The 17,659-nt window shown below is 42.8% G+C and overlaps 1 protein-coding gene across 1 annotated transcript in view; it reads right to left on the bottom strand.

The window, feature by feature from the left end:
- Positions 1–17,659, bottom strand: part of LOC149359531 (multidrug resistance protein mrp-7-like) — a 51,032-nt gene that overhangs the window by 27,121 nt on the left and 6,252 nt on the right. The window contains exons 4-11 of the mRNA XM_089567696.1: positions 14,743–14,946; positions 12,945–13,091; positions 12,424–12,517; positions 10,512–10,717; positions 7,124–7,300; positions 4,109–4,276; positions 1,283–1,467; positions 487–562 (exon numbers count right to left, since the gene is read on the bottom strand). Coding sequence (XP_089423822.1) covers positions 487–562; positions 1,283–1,467; positions 4,109–4,276; positions 7,124–7,300; positions 10,512–10,717; positions 12,424–12,517; positions 12,945–13,091; positions 14,743–14,946 — 1,257 coding nt within the window. The remainder of the gene's footprint in view (positions 1–486; positions 563–1,282; positions 1,468–4,108; positions 4,277–7,123; positions 7,301–10,511; positions 10,718–12,423; positions 12,518–12,944; positions 13,092–14,742; positions 14,947–17,659) is intronic.

Raw genomic sequence — 17,659 nt, 5'->3', positions numbered from 1 at the left:
TTAGCTTAGCATTACCGCCTGCAAATTGATCAAAGGGCGTCATCAAAGATAATTTATATTTTAAAAAAGTCTTATATTTGTGTTTTTAAAAGTCTTGTGTTATGTTTTAAAAACTTTCCAGTATCCTTCCAGTATCCCCCAGTAAGATGCGCTCATTTCCCGCCATAACTTGCCCTTCGACGCAAGAAACTGATGGGTCTGCGTACACTACTTGTACCATCTAGAAATTAAGTCCCGAAGTGACTAAGTATTTGTGAGGTTAACTACCGGAGTACTTTAAGAACGGTATCCTCTTTCAGTCAACTAACAAGCCATTGTTTGACATACAACTTAAGCCGCTCATCCCTTTAGTCGGTTTGAATATGAGCAGCGTATACTGCTTAAAAAGCTACGGCGTGAGTTGGCTGTGAAGTGTAGGCAATAAGTCACACTGCGGTTGTTTTTACCAGGAAAGAAGCGATCAAATTTTAGATTGCAAAGAGTCACCCTTTCTGAAGACAGTCCTTCTTCTTTGACCACTTTCAGTGCTTCATCCACTTGGGTTAAGTGTTGCTCAGTTTTCCTATGAATAAGAAACAATGAACTGCTAGCAAACTTACAACTTTGCAGCAAACAGTTTACGGATTACTGTCGCGAGAACCTGAAGTAGCCTTTAAAACTATGAAGGAATTTCTGCGTGGGCTATTTCCCATCATGTTCTTTCCAAAAGGCTGGACCCAGCGAGTTAATTACGCTCTTAACTGCGGTTGTACCTTAAATATGTTACTGGTTTTATTTCACTCAAGTCGAAAGCAATGGTTAGCGAAATATAACTTGCCCCTGTTTAATACCTCAAGAAGAGACGTGAGTGGACAGACATATATTTAGTCTTCATAGACAGCCTCGCGTAGAGGCAGTAAAGAAAGCAGGCAGGTTTAGTTTACTCCGTTCATTGCTTCGCTTAGAAATTTGCGCCTTCTATATTTACTCCTACCTTCAGAAACCTGCCTGGTTTTTTGGGTTTAAAAAGTGTATCTCGACATGGAATAGTTGCATTTACATAGCGTTTAAAAAGTGTATCTCGACATGGAATAGTTTCATTTACATAGCGATGAAGACTTGAATTTTACAAACACGCTAACGCCTCATGCACTCCCTTTTCTCCTTGCCCTTTTTAGCAATCTCAGTACTTCCGAAGGATGACCATAATAAGTCTTTATTGCCTCAGTACCACCATCCTTTACGCACTGCTAGTTTACTGAAAATGCGCAGCATAGAATTCGCATAATACCAATCCCCTCACCGCAAATTGTTCGCTGCTTGAGTCTCACGTGGAGAATCATGCTCGTCGAACAGCTCTGTTGGTGATCCTGGGTAGTTTCTGAGCTGTTTTAGGCCTCGAAAACACATCGCAGTGCTCTTGTCCATAAGCACCCACTGGTTGACAGATAACGGAAGCCTTGTGCGATTGGTCACGAATAATCGCGTCTGAAAAAAAAGAAAAATACTTTGTTCTAGGTGGCAATGCATAAATTGAGACGTGTGTATGGGACCAGAGTTAATCGTGCAACTCCAAGCTTCTCAGAGCCCCGCATGATTTTCTTTTGTAGTTACGCGGTTGTGGTCAGGTGAACAGTAATACCATTTTTTCTCGCCAGAAAGCAAAGTTTTTCTTCCCACGACATCGATCAAAGGTTGGGAGAGCGTGACTAGTTTAGAAATGGTTGTATGTGGTCGACGCATGTGATAAAACTCTGTACAAAAGCGTCGAGGTAGGCTTTGGGCAAAAAAACTTTTTTTTTTTTACATCTAAGGATTCCATCTTGTGTCAAGTAACATTGCCGTCATCCTTCTCTTACAAATAAAGCAAATTTCGGAGCGGTTTTCACACTAGCCTCACTATTTACCTTCAATCGTAACGGGATAAGCGGCACATGAAAAAATCGTTTTAGAAGTTAGAACTGTTCGGGCGCACAACTGAAGCCCGCATTTTGGGAATTCTAGCTGCGTATTTCACTGAAACAGCAAGCAAGAACTGCCTCTTAGCGTGCAACTGTTTCAGAAGTTAAACATCAGCAAAGAAGACTAGAGCTTATTTATTGGAAACACTGGAGCTCTTGCATGAAGAAAAAGTTGTCAACTATTTAGTGTAGTCATACTCGTTTCATTTGATGATAAAATAAATTATGGGAAGACGCACTTTTAAGCAGAAACCGTTTTTTATAAAAGGCGCACCGTTTCCTTTTTGAGCCGCCTATTTCCGACAGCGAATATGCTGAACACCTTGATGCTATGAAAACAACTCTTGCGCTTTTCTTCTTGTCCAGCTATAAGTTCCAACAACTTTGTGATCAGGTGGTAAATTCTTGGGTAAAGCAATTTGATGTTCATTGAACTGCGGAGCTGTAATTGAGGGTAGCTGAGTCAGATGAGGGGACGAGCAAACGAAGACCTCTGTGATCCCTGCTTAAACGGTCCAGGTGAGTAGCGCATGTTTAAATCAAAGCCTATTTTCGACAGCGAATATGCTGAACACCTTGATGCTATGAAAAGAACTCTTGCGCTTTTCTTCTTGTCTAGCTATGAGTTCCAACAACTTTGTGATCAGTTGGTAAATTCTTGGGTAAAGCAATTTGATGTTCATTGATCTGCGGAGCTGTAATTGAGGGTAGCTGAGTCAGATGGAGGACGAGCTAACGAAGACCTCTGGGATCCCTGCTTAAACGCTCCAGGTGAGTAGCACATGTTTAAATCAAAGAATACGAAGTCCTTATGACACGAACAAATATATAGAAATAAATACGCTGCACAGTGTTCTGATGCAGAAGAAGTCATATGAAGTCCATGTAATTTTTAACTTTTTCACTTGCGCTGGCCATGTTATATTCAGTATAATACTCCGAATGTTCTATATGGTGTCATTATCAGCCATATGGAAAACAAATGTCTGATGGGTTTAATGTCCCAAAGCGACTCATGCTATCAGGGATGGCGTAGGGGAGGGCTTCGGTAATTCCGACTACCTGGGGTTCTTGAACGTGCCCTGACATCGTACACGGGCCTCAAGCATTTCGCCGCCATCGTGACCGCCGCGGCCGGGATCGAACCCGCGTCTTCGAGTCAGGAGCCGAGCATTATAATAACTGAGCCACCGCGGCGGCCATATGAGAAACAAAGAACTATGGAAATCATCGTATGGAACGCTTTGCAAAGGATAGCATGTCCGCGTCAGTCGCAAAGTAAGAATCACTGACGCCACATCTAATGTAAAAGTTGCTACGTTTACCCTGCTCGTGGGGTGATAAACGATACAGAAAAATCCAGTTCTACAAAATGGTGAATTCAAAGCTGTGCAAAACTTTCAGGAAAAAAGTGCTTTTCAACTGGCGGGCAGGTTTTCGACATGTGCGAAAGATGTCACTTTTTTCTTTCACTTTGGCCATATTATGCTAAATAGTGCGGTGCCATTATTGGACTACTACCTTCTCTTGTTTTTTGTGCGCAGCATTGGTATAATACATAATATTTCAAAAGCCTTTTAAATCACCAACCTCTGGAAGTATAGCACTACGGTGAAAAACGAACAGCGTGGATTATGGGAGAATAGAGAAAATACCTCGTCAAGTTGGTTCTGGCCTGTGGCGCAGCGTATGAGATGATGAAAAAGATGCATCTGAAACGAGCACTTTCGCTACCTCAGTTTGGCAATTTTATGAACATGAAAACATCCTAAATGCACCATGCAGAGCGAAATACCCCTAAAGATGAGGGCTAATATAAAAGCATTAAAGGTGTTCACGAATGTCCAGGGCAGAAAAGAAAAGAAGTTTATTAAATATTTGGGTATAGTATTGCACTTTCATTGCAGACATGGTCTAAAGAAAATGACGCAGTACTATTTTTTTTTTGTTTCGTGGCAATGAAGTGGACTCCAAGGGAAGGCCAGCGTAGCAGGGGGCGGCAGAAAGTTAGGTGGGCGGATGAGATTAAGAAATTTGAGGGAATACGGTGGCCGCCACTGGCGAAGGACAGGGTTAATTGGAGTGGCATGGGAGAGACCTTTTCCCTGCAGTGGGCGTAGTCAGGATGATGATGATGATGATGATGATTATGATGATGATGATCTCACCTTGCCAGATAGGAGACCAGTTTCACCGATAACTTGTTGCATTATGTTTCGTGCAACGCGAGGGTCTTGAGAGCTAGTGGGATCATCCAGTAGGTATAAGTCCCTTCGAGTGTAAACGGCTCGAGCCAGGGCCACACGCTGCTTCTGACCTCCACTCAGCATTTCACCCTGCAAAACATTTGCAGAAGCTGCTCTAGAGAGTCATAGACCGTACACCGCGACATAAAAAAATGTTGCATACACTTGCGATTACAGTTCAACTGAAAACAGATTCTGTATCTTTCATCACGAATTACAATACCAGGGCCTTGTCTCAAGTGCCTATATACGTTTGATCAGCCACGGAAACATATTGCTTGCTCACTATCAGCACTGATTTCGTATGCGGCAGTTACCCACTTGTGCCTATCATCTTTCTTCTCCACAAACACAACAGATGACACTCAGGGACCTTCCACCGGCACGACTATGTCCTCGCATAACGCTTCCTCGACATGTCCTCTAATGGCTTCGCATTCTTGTGTCGACACATGGTAAGGATCTGATGAATATGTATGGACTTGTCGGTGGTTATCCAGTGCTTGAAAGTAGTTGTTTACGGGAAATTAGATGAGAAAAGCCGCCGCGGTGGCTCGGTGGTTATGGCGCTCGGTTGCTGACCTGAAAGACGCGGGTTCAATATCGGCCGCGGCGGTCAATTTTCGATGGAGGCGAAATTCTAGAGGCCCGTGTACTGTGCAATGTCAGTGCACGTTTAAAGAACCCCAGGTGGTCGAAATTACCGGAGCCCTCCACTAGGGCGTCCCTCATAGCCTGAGTTGCTTTGGGACGCTAGAACTCCCAAAAATCGAACTTTGATGAGAGTGAAAGTCAATCGCTGTAGCGTTTCAGTCGGTTTCTGACAGGGTTTTGTATGTGCTGGAGCCGCGCTACGTTACATTGTATTCAGGCGTCTAGTACAATGTAACTAGGTTTTTGCTGCTGGGTCTGAGAGGGCGAAGGTGCCGTGGACGTCAACTATTTCTACCAGAAATAAATTGTCATGCCTCTGTAGAGGTCTCGGTATTGTTCGCTGTTATTTGTCACCAGCACCTCAGTTTGTTCACTCCGAAAAAGGTCGATGCCTCTGCGATACCAGCTCCTTGGTCTAGGAAATAGTATTTCTTCCTCTCGATGCTGCCTTTCATGTTTTTGTATTCTATAACGCTTGGCATTGCATGATCATGACGTGTGTCCGGGGTGGGACCTTTACTTTTTAACTGAGGACACCCAGGCCCATGTTCTGCTCCATGGTTAACGTCCTCGGGAGTTCGCGTAATACGGTAGAATTTCTCATAGTCTCAGATCCTTGCTCAGCATTCGACGTTGTCACCTTTCCAAACGCTTGGTGCAGCTCTTCGCGCACGACGTCCATGAGTGTCACTATTTAGGACCGTTGTGACGATGGCAGGAGTCGACGGAGTTCTTCATGGAATCTCGAGTACCACCACACGCAGGCTGTTATATGCGATTTCCATGTAACACCAGTGATTGGTTGAGGACACATAGAATGGTCATTCGTATTGCCTGGCTCGTGCGCCAACAGTCTTTGCAATAGTTGACGCTTGTGTCGTAAATTCATTGACCCTTTCTGGCAGGTTACGAACCATATCTGCCAGGAGAGACATTTACGCTTCGCATTAGGAAGCCGATCTTCTTTCTTTTCTCGTCGACACGCCGGGGAAGGCACGTTATTTCTTCAAAAGCGTGTTGACAGCTTCATTCGACTTTTATATCATTCACTGGAGGAATATCTCAGCCTTTTGCTTACGCACAGTACCCGCAAAGCTCATCAGGAGCTTGTTGGAGCTAAGGCGAGGAAAAACCATCTCCGACAGCGTTGAAAGCTCCGACAAGCTCTCTCTTAATTAGATCCCACCTCTTTTCGAGCAGCAAGGTTCCTTCCTAAACATACTCATGATAACTAAAATTGTTGCATTCGTCTTTGGGTTGTTCTAACCGTTCCTGGAGTAAAGAGAGATGGGACGTAATTTACAGGTGACTTGAGGCGCTGTTTGCCATAATACGCTGGACGCTGATGACCTTTACCACAAGGAAGAGAAAATAAACAATTTACAACACCTATTTACGAAAGCAGGGTGCCTATACAACTGTACGCGGCACGTCAAACCTATCGCCGAACAAGCCCAGCACGACAAATCACATCAAAAACGGCGAAGACTGGCGCTAACCCCCAAAGAGGTAGCGCATCAATGTCTGTGTCACCTCCTTGGTTGATATCGCAGCGCTTTCAAATTTTGGCTATTTAATGTTTCATTTACTTTTGCCCACTCTCATGTATGCTTACTTTCTTCATAAATCATTCTCTTGATAGATAGCGCTGTGCTGCATTGCCAGTTCACTGTCCATTGTTTTTTGTCACTTTCGCAGCAAAATTACGTTTCGAGCAGCTAGCTTAACCTTCCTTCCTTGAAACGCTTTTTAGCACTCCACGAAGTTTATGATTTTGGATTAAGTGCAATGTAAGTGACCGATAAGATTTTTTTGCGCTGGTGCTAACATTGCCAGTGCTTATGGGCAGCTTGTGTTTGCGGTGGAAATCATCTCGCGGCATTGATGACCAAAACTTAAGCAACATAAGTTCTCTTCAGCACGTCAACTTTTTAAATATTTCCCTCGTGTGTCATATGCATATGGTTGCCGGTAAACAGAAACAATAAGCAAGCATATCACCGCTTTACTTTTAGGCATGCCAGTTTCAAATAAGCAACCGTTGATCCAATTTAATAAAGTTGTTTTGATGCGCCCTACGGCTTTTAGCATAAAGCAGCATACAAGTTGTTCTTTCAACTAAATGGTTTTGAAGCCGGCTGTTTTGAGCTGGTTTTTGAATAAATAGTAATCATGAATATCATTCTTCCCGGCCACCCAGACAGTCACAGCTCCGGACGACTTTTGTGCACTACTTGGTAAAGAAACCTCTCTCTCCGCTTAAGACGCGCTAACACAACTGACCTTGTCTCCGGCTTCCGTGAGGTCGCCAGACGGCAGTCGACTAATGTCTTCGGAGAGTTGGCAAGCTGTCAAGACTTTGTCGTAGAACACCTGGTCAAACTTCCGACCGAAGATTATATTGTCTCTTATACTCATGTTCAGCACACGAGGTACTTGAGGAACGACAGCCATTGAACCCTGCAGCAGACATGCGGCAATGAGATGGCATAGCAGAAGAGACATAGTGAATCAAGTTATCCTTCCAAAACCTATTTTACTCTCAGTACATTTTGCATTTTGCATTTCTTGAAATTTATTGCGACTGACTGGACACATTGCATTGGCTACACAAGCAAAATGCCAGTACTCGTGCAGTAGTTGTAATAAGGTTCCTTCTATCCATAATGTAATAAAATAAATCCATCAACAGCAAAAAACTACGTTCTTGTAACAAAATTTGCTAGAATCAGTAGGAGTTATACATTCAACACACTGACAAAATCTGCTGCTTTGGCACCCTGCAAAACTGCACTTATGTTTGTAATATGTTTCGGTAGTAATGTGTTTCGGTAATGTAAATCAATAAACGCCATAATTATTCCAATGTGCGTGTCCTGCAGAGCAGGTGCAGATGAGCGAGTAATGTAAATAGTGTATTGCTGTAGAAGCGTTAGTGTAGGACAAATTGTGGTAATCTTTACTATATTCAAGATTAAATTGAGGATCGTGACACTGCAGAGTTTTGTTAACATTTATAGTAATAAGTAGCAGAAAGACGAAAAAAAAATTTCCTTTGCGCAAAAAGTATAATGCGCAAAGCTGTATTCAACGCAACTTATTCAGATTCAACATTGTTCGATACTTTAAGCCCTGCACAAGAAGTGCATAAATATTATGTGAATCTACAAGGCAGTTATAAATGTCATAAATTATGTTAACGGCAAATATGTGTGGGAATTTACAAAATACGTGTTTGTTTTATGTACCTTTGAACAGATATGTTTCAGATGTGAGCGTCAATTTAATTTATTCTGAGTCCCACCTCCAAGCACTTAATTTGTTTAATTTTTTTGCAAGCGGTCTAAAAAGGCAGTACAATTTAGACAGCCGTATGGCTTCTGCTCTTGAAAATATGTATTTTCTTTTGAATATTTTTGGCGCTTTTAACACCGTACTTTATTTTATGGTTACATTTAGCAGAAGTAACCATAAAGAGGGTTTAACTAAAGTCCATTGGGCGGCGATGAGAACAATGTCCTCATTTTCAACATTTATGAATATGTTGGTGACATAGACTTGTGCGTCCTTTAGAATGTATAGGTGTAGTTGGTTAACAAACGTTAAAAATCGAAAAATTGATCCTTGACAGATTGCGATATATTACTTTTAATCTGTTATGACTTTTCTCAATCATTACTTTTTAACAGCTGCCTATTTTAAACAAATCCTTTCTGTGAAATCTAGTAGGACACCATAACTGTGTTATTTATTTAATATTAATGAGTGGTCTACCGCAACGAAAGCCTTACTTAGGTGAACACATGCACTAATAGTGAGAAGGTTTTTTTCTATATCTTCATGTAAATTTTCTGACTTATAGCATAGCTGATTTTATCGAGTTTCCTGACAGCATTCGTACTGCGAATTCTGTAAAAGGTTATTCCGTTTGAAATACTTGTTTAGATGCAGCGGAAGTGCATTTTATATGACTTTAGATATAGGCGGTTACAGAGACAACGGGTAGTAATCATCGACCTTAATCGCCTTTCTTAAATATTCGAACTATCTTAGATTTTTCAACGCCAAAAGATACTTCAGAAGGGAGACAGGTGTTGATATAGCGGTGACAGCAGGTGATGTAAAATTTACTTGAGGATTTTAGTTGAAAAGATATCTGAACTAACTGATGAGGTGTTTTTAATCCTTATAGAGTAGCCGCAATCTGCTCCTCGTTGACTGGAAAAATGTTAATTGACCATTTTTTGCAATCCCAGCATCCCCCGATATTGCGAGCGAACAGCTGAACTAAATGGGCAGTTTTGCTACCTAAATTGTTTTGCTAATTCACAAAGTTCGATCTCCTGTATTTCTGAAGTCAGCTCATTTATTCTAAAAAAAAAAGGAAACGTCCGGTCTACCTCCTATACACTACTTTATTGCAGAATTTCTTTGTCGTGGTATAGCATTATGCAATTTTTTCGCTGTAACTTTATCAAGCATATCTGTGTGTTACGCAAATTATGGGTTGGCCAAATAAAATAGTTTGGGGATGAGTCTGTTTTAAATCTTTTTTTTTAATGACGTGAATATACGCACTTTCAGAAGTCGCATAATTAGATGAAGCTATTGAGCTCTACATGTGCTGTGTCGTTCAGATTCTTATGACTATTACAATTCTTTCGTATCTGTTCAGCGAAAGCATTCGTTAAGATTACGTTACAAAAGTCGTGACCAATTGTAATGGCAACTAAACAGAGCAATAGCTTCGCGGAAGTCTCAGAGCACAGCCGAAATTGCAGTTAGGCGCTATGCATTCTTTCTAGGCTACTGTTGCGTCAGTTATGATTAAATAGCAGAAATATGCCACAAACTTTGCTCGTCAGCAGCGGAAACTTGTGTGGTTTCATTAGAGCATGCTGCGCCCTTGAGGTGTACGAGCTCTTTTAATTATGAGGCAACGCGAGAAAGTGCACTTCATCAGATGGGCTCATTATATTCAGTGCCGTTTATGGCTACGTTATGTACGCTACGGCAGCTGCTTTTTAGACGTCAGAACTACTTGAAGTTTGAAAAGCACTGACAAAATCAGAAGAACACGGTGGCAGACCACCAGTTGCACCCACTCTCAACACAACATTAGACGCACGAGACATACACAAATGGCTTCTACAAAAGTTTTTTGACAACTTGATGACTTCCTTAAAGTTGCCTAAGCGTAAACCTTTCCCTCCTACGAGTTGAGCTTGCCTCTGCCAGCGCTGCAAGTATTTGCCCCCTAAATATGGCCGCCACCAGCTTCAGCCGCTCGCATAGGCGTCAGTGGCAGTTTTCTACTTCAGAATTTCTGTATACCGCCCTGTTCTTGTTAAAATCGGGATTGAAACTTTGTACGAGCAGTAAATGTAGAAAGGGCTCTAATACAATATGCACGTCTTAAGAGGACATATTTTCCTCATTCAAGTTTTAATGAGCATCATTCTCTTATGATCATTCAGCCAATCGTGTCGGTGCCTTGAACGAATAGGCAGTTATCAGAGCCTCTGCTCCAATATCATTTTCGGGATACCGCCTTAACAACATCTTGGTCTGCCTGTACGCTTAAAATGAAGCGTGTGCATCTGTCTACTTTAAATACTTGTCTTATTTTGACAACGTGCAAGGAAACCACAAAAAAAAACTGAAAACTCACACTGATTTCTAGAGAGCCGCTCAAGTGCCTCATGTCGCCGGCAATGGCTGACAAAAGCGACGACTTCCCACTCCCTACTCGACCGACGATGCCGACTAAGGTGCCACTTTCAATTCGCAAGTTCACATTGGTCAGAACGGGGACAGGCTTCTGGCTGTCTCTTTTGGCCCAGGCAAATGAACAGGCTTCCAAGGCAATGCCGCCAGCTGCGCCGTGGATAAGAAGTTTCCTGTGAACATAAACCGCGTCTGTACGGAAATCTCAGTGCTGGCTGCTGCGCCATTAACGTCTTGTTTTCTTCAAGTAAAACTCTAGTTTGGACGCGTTGGTTCATGTTCAAAGAAAAAAAACTGGTAATGGCGCAACAAACAAGGACATGGAAGGCACAGAAAAGACAGGACAAAAGACAGCGAGAACCTGCTACACAAGTTATTAAGCAGTAAATATTTGCCTGGTGCCGTCCTCCCTAAATAAAGCGATACAAAGTACCCGATTGTTCTCCACAGCGGGGGTCTCAAACAGGCGGCCCGCTGGCCCGAAATGTTTCAACCTTTGTCCAGGTAGCGGCACGCCAGTAGCATCTCCACCCGAACTGGAACTTATTGCTATTAACAGTTTGACACCAGCCTTTTATTTACGGTCCCATTAGCGGTCAGGGACCGATGTTCTTTATCTGCGAGCAGAGTGCTTGTTTTTCTTATCACCAGCTTTCAGTCACCGCTTGACCTTCGCTGCATGGAAGGCGATATCGGGGGTGCGCTCCACGCTTCCTTTCCATCCCTCCCTTCTCTTTCTTTTCATAAGACGCCATGGTGTCTCAGTGGTTATAGCGTTCGGTTTCTGATCCGAAAGACACGGGTTCGATCCCGGCCACGGCGGTCACACTTCGATGGAGACAAAACTCTAGAGGCCCGTGTACTGTGCGATGTCAGTGCACGCTAAAGAAACCCAGGTGGCCGAAATTTCCGGAGCCCTTCACTACAGCACCTGCATAGCCGGAGCTGCCTTAGGAAGTTAAACCCAAATACCAAACCTAACCATCTTTTATTTCACGTTCTTCCTCTCCCCTTTTGAGGGATGCTGGCTCATAGGAGGAAAAGGTTCGTTGATGTGGCGAAAGTGTGGCGTTGGGTTTCGGACCAATGCGGTAATCATCCATCATGCTCTGAGTGCATTAAGTATGAACTTCTTTTGCCTCTACAGCCCACGCTCTCCTTTGAACTTTCGTGTCTGTCTTCTGTATTTTTGCGAAACGCGAAGCGCTCCCTCCAAAGTTGTCGTAACCGGGCGCGCCATGTACTCGTAATCTGAATATGTGCCCTCATTCAAAATTAGCGCTCAATTAGTGAAGCAAATGAATCAGCTAAAATACGTCCAGCTGGGGCTATGCCCACTTTACAGCATTACAGCGGCACCTATATCTGCACCGTACTGCGGAAAGACACGGTGCGTGGCCTATCCCACGATCAAGTGACCACTTCTATTCGTTTCACGGCACTGGCGTACGTGTGGGCTCGTGGATTATGTAATTCGCCCCGTTACACAACACCGCACGAGGTGTGAGGACTAGCTAGCGAAGGGTCGTGTTTAACAGCGTGGCACGTGTGACTGGACGCTTAAAACTGCATGTGGAAAACTTGCAGCGGCCGGGCATGAGGGGGGGAGGGGGGGTAGCGCTGTGGAAGCGGCAACAGGAAGGGAACTTGCAGCGGACGGATATGATGAAGCTTTGTGGAGCTTAAATGAGATGATGCTTCTTTCTTTGTAATTGAGCTGTTTGTGTTGATCCTTCCAGATGCGAAGTCTGTTGATAATTCTACCAATTCCTACTGCATGCAATATATTCTCAAGGTTATGCAGCACCAGCATTGCGGTACTTTAACGTACATGAGGAATAAATTAGGGCGCCCACCGGTGAGTGGGGAATGTTCATGGCTTTCATTTCCTCCCGTGATGTACTCTTCGTCGCTGAAGAAAGAAATCAGTCTCTTGGAGCTTCTAATAGCCTTGAAAAAAAAGGGAAACAATACTTGTTTACACCACTAAACGGTATAAAAATAAAGGCGTAAAATGCCATGTGCATATTTGCATCAGTTTCACGCCCGCTTATTAAAAAATGGAATTTAGTTGCGGCCGCTTGCTCGTGTTAAAAATTCTATTCATACGTAATCTCCTTTTTGTACCTGTCACATCACTTTTGAGAACTTGATGCAATGCTAAGCCAAATTATGACTAGGTGAATAAAAGTATAAGAAGGACTTAATTCTTCTGCAGGACTTTGTCTCTGTTTCTGATTGGTGTACCTTTATCTTTGCTGAATATTGCTTGTATGCTTGTATACGGTACAGCACGCAACCATCCCCCCGAAAACTCGCAATGTTGTACTTTTTTTTTTTCAATGAGAAATCACAAAGCACCAGACCCAGTTCTCACCGGGCTCTTGAACTTGATGACGTAGGGCATGGTGTTTGTCAGAGCATCCATTAGGGACAAGGTGTATACGGAAGAAAACAGAATAGCGGGACTGAATGTCGCTTCAGGACTCGTAAAACTTGCTACGCCGAAGGCAAGTATCATCATCTGAAAATCACAAAAATACGCAAGTGCAAATTCGTATTGCAGGCAAACAGAGGCAGTGAAAATTGTATCTTTTTATTACCATGCATCCATAAAATTAGAACCTTCGAAGAAACGTTCACTTTAGTTCATCCTACCTGCATGAAAGGTCTCAGTAACAAAGTTTCAAAAGCATGTAGTGCAATTACTATATTCAAACAGTTCTTGTATCCGAGTAATAAACTGCTAATATATTGATAATTTCTCATATAATAGTATAACACATATATTCTCAAGTAACGCCACCTATGGCAATTTATTATTCGGTAGTAATAAGCCGCAATCGACATTAAACTCAATAAGGTGGAAAACTTAGAAATATATAGTTGCACAGTTTAAGAAACAATCTGGATGCCTCGCAGTCTAGGCATTTCTTTAGTGAAGTTAGATTTATGTCAGCCCGCCAAACAAGTGAACACACGTTGTTAGTTATATGTACAAGGAAACTAAAGCGCGGACTGCAAAGTAATCCTATGGATTCGAAAAATAAGAGTAATTGCAGAAATAAGACAGCTTCGCCACAAGCCTTCTTCGTCAATTGCTAGCAATTAAACCAAACTACTCGCATTATGAAATGAACCAACAAACACCGGCCATACATAGTAAATGCAAAACATTCTTTTAACGCTCATCGTTCTTTCGTCGCGGCTTATACACAGAAAAGACCTGGCTGTGAAAGAGTATTCCTTTTGGTTTCTTTCTTACTTATAAAGTGAAACTAAGGACAAAACGAAGTTGGCCTCTATACATAGCCTATGACAATCTTAGCGACACGGTCACTATTCTCACCGAAAACAGAGCTTTTATAAGCTATAAACAACCAATAAACGAAATAAAGCTGCCGTCCCCACCAGCCGACTTCGGAAGTAAACTGCACGCGTGGGCGCCTAATTTTTTTCGCCGATCCCAGAGGTATTGCCACACGGACATTGATTTTAAAACGGCGGCAAACACCGATATTCATTTTAAAACGGCGGCATCCAGTCCTTCTCGGTGTGGACGTCTCAAGTTTGAATAGAGGGGCAGTTGACAGTTTTAATTAAACTTTTGCTGATATAAACTGACTTCTTGACAATTTATGACCGAAAACGATTGACAAATATAATGTGCGAATGAGCCATGCCTTTCTTTCCAACTTCAGAATTCGCAGAGACATTTCAATGGCAAAAAACCACCTCAATTTCGTTGTACGGCGTTATATTCCTCACAAATCCCCAAATTTATTGCAAATATTGGGCATCTTTGGCTTTAAGTACGGGTTTTATCAATTTACGCTCCCGTTCAGGCAAAACATTCAAGGCCTGGTTAGCCAAAACTGCTAATGCGCGAAATATACGCGACTTCAAGCCTCTGCGCACGAGCTCGGGAATTGCAATAGCCGGTCGCAGCTATGCTCGGACTACGGGGAGCAGAGTTTATTGATAGGTACTTCTGCATGTATGGTGAAGCACCAGCAAATATTGCGCCAGCAAATAGCACCAGCAAATATTGCGCGGCCTCAAAGAGGTTCTTAGTAATAACGCTTCTTATACAACACACCACAATAAGTATTGCCTATCACTGTTGGCTAACGAACAAAAAGTCTGCTGTCAGTAACATGCGTCATTTTTCTTACCACCGAGCTGGAAGCGCTGAGGATCGTCTCGACAAGAACGTCCAAGTTGTTGACGTGGTAGGCCTGATTAATTTCTTTTATTCGGAGTTGAAGAAGGCTCTTTTTGAATACGCCTTCCATAGCCGCCATTTTGATCGTACGAATCGACGATAGGAAGTCTGTGAATTTCCTCAGCCGTTCGTCGCGGCATTTATAGAGTACCTTCTGCAAACAGATTAAAACAATGCCAAGAGCACCACCACATTAAAAACAGGTATTACAAAGAGTTAAGTACAGATATTTGGGCACTGGATTGTTCATTGTGATTCCAGCTTAGCAATTATATATGATAATTTCTCCCGTACATTAAAACAAGCCACCTGTGCACGAGTTTCCGAAGCCTAACTTACCTTAACCGAATGTCTGATATGTGGCTGGGCCCGAAATATTGTATGAAAAATAGAAGTCAAGTTTCATGAAGCTGACTGTGTCCTTGTCCGTAATCTCCAAAAACATCGTTAAGGTCATTATGCCAGGCCTAGTAGTTCAACAGCGCCTCAATAAGCAACATGCAAGAGCGGACGCCTGCAGGCCTGATAGCCACGCTCTAACCTCTTACCAAATTTGCAAGTTTGTCGCCTTATCACAGGCTGCTAATCAGTGAAGCTCAGATGTCGAGCCCCCACTGCCACTTTGACTCTCAAAGTCCAGGTCGATGACCACATCGCCTCAGTGGGAAAATCGGAGCGTAGTCTTAAGCGGCATGAAATTTTCAGACATTATTTAATTCGCGTAGTTTACGTAAATGAGCCAATAATAGTGCAACAATGTGCAAAAATAAAAGAACACCAGGAACTGCTCCACTGTGGACAAACCGTGTGAAGAAACTCTTTCAGTCCACTTGTCGGCAGTGCAGGTTGTTTCGAATTTTCAGAAATTATTTTCTCGTTTTCGGGATAATTTGCCTGCGATTACAAATCGAACAAATAATTATGGCACTTCTGCCATTACGCAGTTTACCTCTCGCCCATCATCACTTAAGCTCTGCCTTAAGGGTATGGCCCTATAGCGTAATAGTTCAATCCCCATATATCCAGAAGGTCATTCTCTGCATTACATTCATAGGTCCCTGGGAGTCCTCATGCCCCTCGTTAAGCGATGCGCCTCTGCTCTGCGATGGCAGGTGCTCCTAGCGGTGAGCCCAGGTTGCTCTTCACGAGCGAGCAATTATTAATTTCACTGCCACCTGTCACGGTGGCCAGCTTGCTTACTATCCAGAGGGCAGGTTGTGATGACGCCGCTAGGTCACGTGATATGTGGCTCACCTTGCCTCCTAGGTTGGTCTCTGAAGACCACCTGCAAGAAGCATGCCCATGGTTTTTCGCTCCCAAAGCAGGCGCCGACAGCTCCGAAACCGGATTTTCTGGTGAACGGCTATAGTGTTATAAAATAAATAACGCCCTTTTAACGCGAGAGCGCTAGTACCCCCAGTCGACAAAAATTGCCCGGTGTCGGCGTCGGCGACCGTTTGAAGCCTCGAAACCGGAGCGGCCGGAGCACGCATACGGAATTTTGGCGCCCTGAGGAAGAGGGGGAGAGAGTATCCGCCTTGCCCTTTCGTAAATTATCGCAGAAGAAACCTTGGTGTGACACCTAGGCCTCTTGACCTCTTGGCGTCATCACAACCTGCCCACCGGGTAGTGAACAAACTTACCATCGTGGCAAGTTGCCACGATGACTGATGTCTAATGACTGATAACTAATGACTGATCGCGAGAGGTTGCTTTGTCTCACAAGCCCCACCGGTGGCAGCACCTCCCATCGCAGGGCACTGGCGCATAGCTTGACCGCTGCACCACTGCGCCAGTAGTGGTATGAGGATTCCCAGGGATCTATGAATCATATGAATTCCTGTGAATCTATGAATATATTCCTAGCGATCTATGAAGTCGAGTATTACCAATTCGGCATACATGGCCATTAACTCATTAACGCTAACTTGTATATCTTTAAGGCGCAGCTTAAGCGTCCCTAAAATTTTTTATGCACAATAGAATGTTTTTGAACTTAGATGTACATAGACCATATGCTTTGGGAGTTTCAGGGAAGTGTCTTCCAATAATAGGAAATACAATTATTAATGAATATAATGCATTTTCTTGGCTTCGATCACAGTTTTACAGTTTCGCGAAGTTTCATAGTTTTAAGCTCTGAAAACCCTAAATGTGTTAGTGGGGAACTCATAAAGATATTTATACTGTTAGGTACCTTCTTTATAAGAAATGTTATCTGGAGCATGTTTTTCTTGAAATTCTTAGATGTTCCTTGTTTCTTTTAAGTGTTCCTTTTAAGCAACGTTTAGTCTGGAAGGAAAACACTCGCTTAGTTTTCTAAAAAGATAACTTAGAGCCGTTCACTTTCCTCAAGACACGGCAATACATTTAACGCACTATTCTTCACCCCCTGTGCATTTTATTATATTTACACTTAAACAACTTAATTACTCCTTTCAGACATGGGGAATGACCTAGAAAACGATGTCATTATTTATTAAGACCACAAAAATATTTTTTCCTCTTCCGACTAGCTCCAGCAGTCAAGTTTTTGATGCACAGAAAGTAATAATATTGCTCACGAATTTGCAATACTGCAGGATGTATCGCCTTGGCAACGTCATTAATATTAAATACTCCCTGCTTGTCTGCATGCTTAGTATACGGGTTTCGTGCAGCACTCACAATATAGATGGAAAATTTTTAACTATTCGATCACAAATTTGGAGCTCGTTACTACTTAAAATAAAACAGGTTTGCAATTTTCAGCTCGCATGCAGATAAGCTCAACATTTCTACGGTATTACTCGATTCCAGGGCCTTTGTCAAGCTCTATCTGGAAGCTTTAGCACCGGCTCCCTTTTTCTACAAAAATAGAAAATAAA

The sequence above is a fragment of the Amblyomma mixtum genome, chromosome 2, assembly GCF_055824585.1.
Source record: "Amblyomma mixtum isolate Tamu chromosome 2, ASM5582458v1, whole genome shotgun sequence".
Lineage (NCBI taxonomy): Eukaryota > Metazoa > Arthropoda > Arachnida > Ixodida > Ixodidae > Amblyomma > Amblyomma mixtum.
This window is presented reverse-complemented; position numbering and strand designations above follow the sequence as displayed.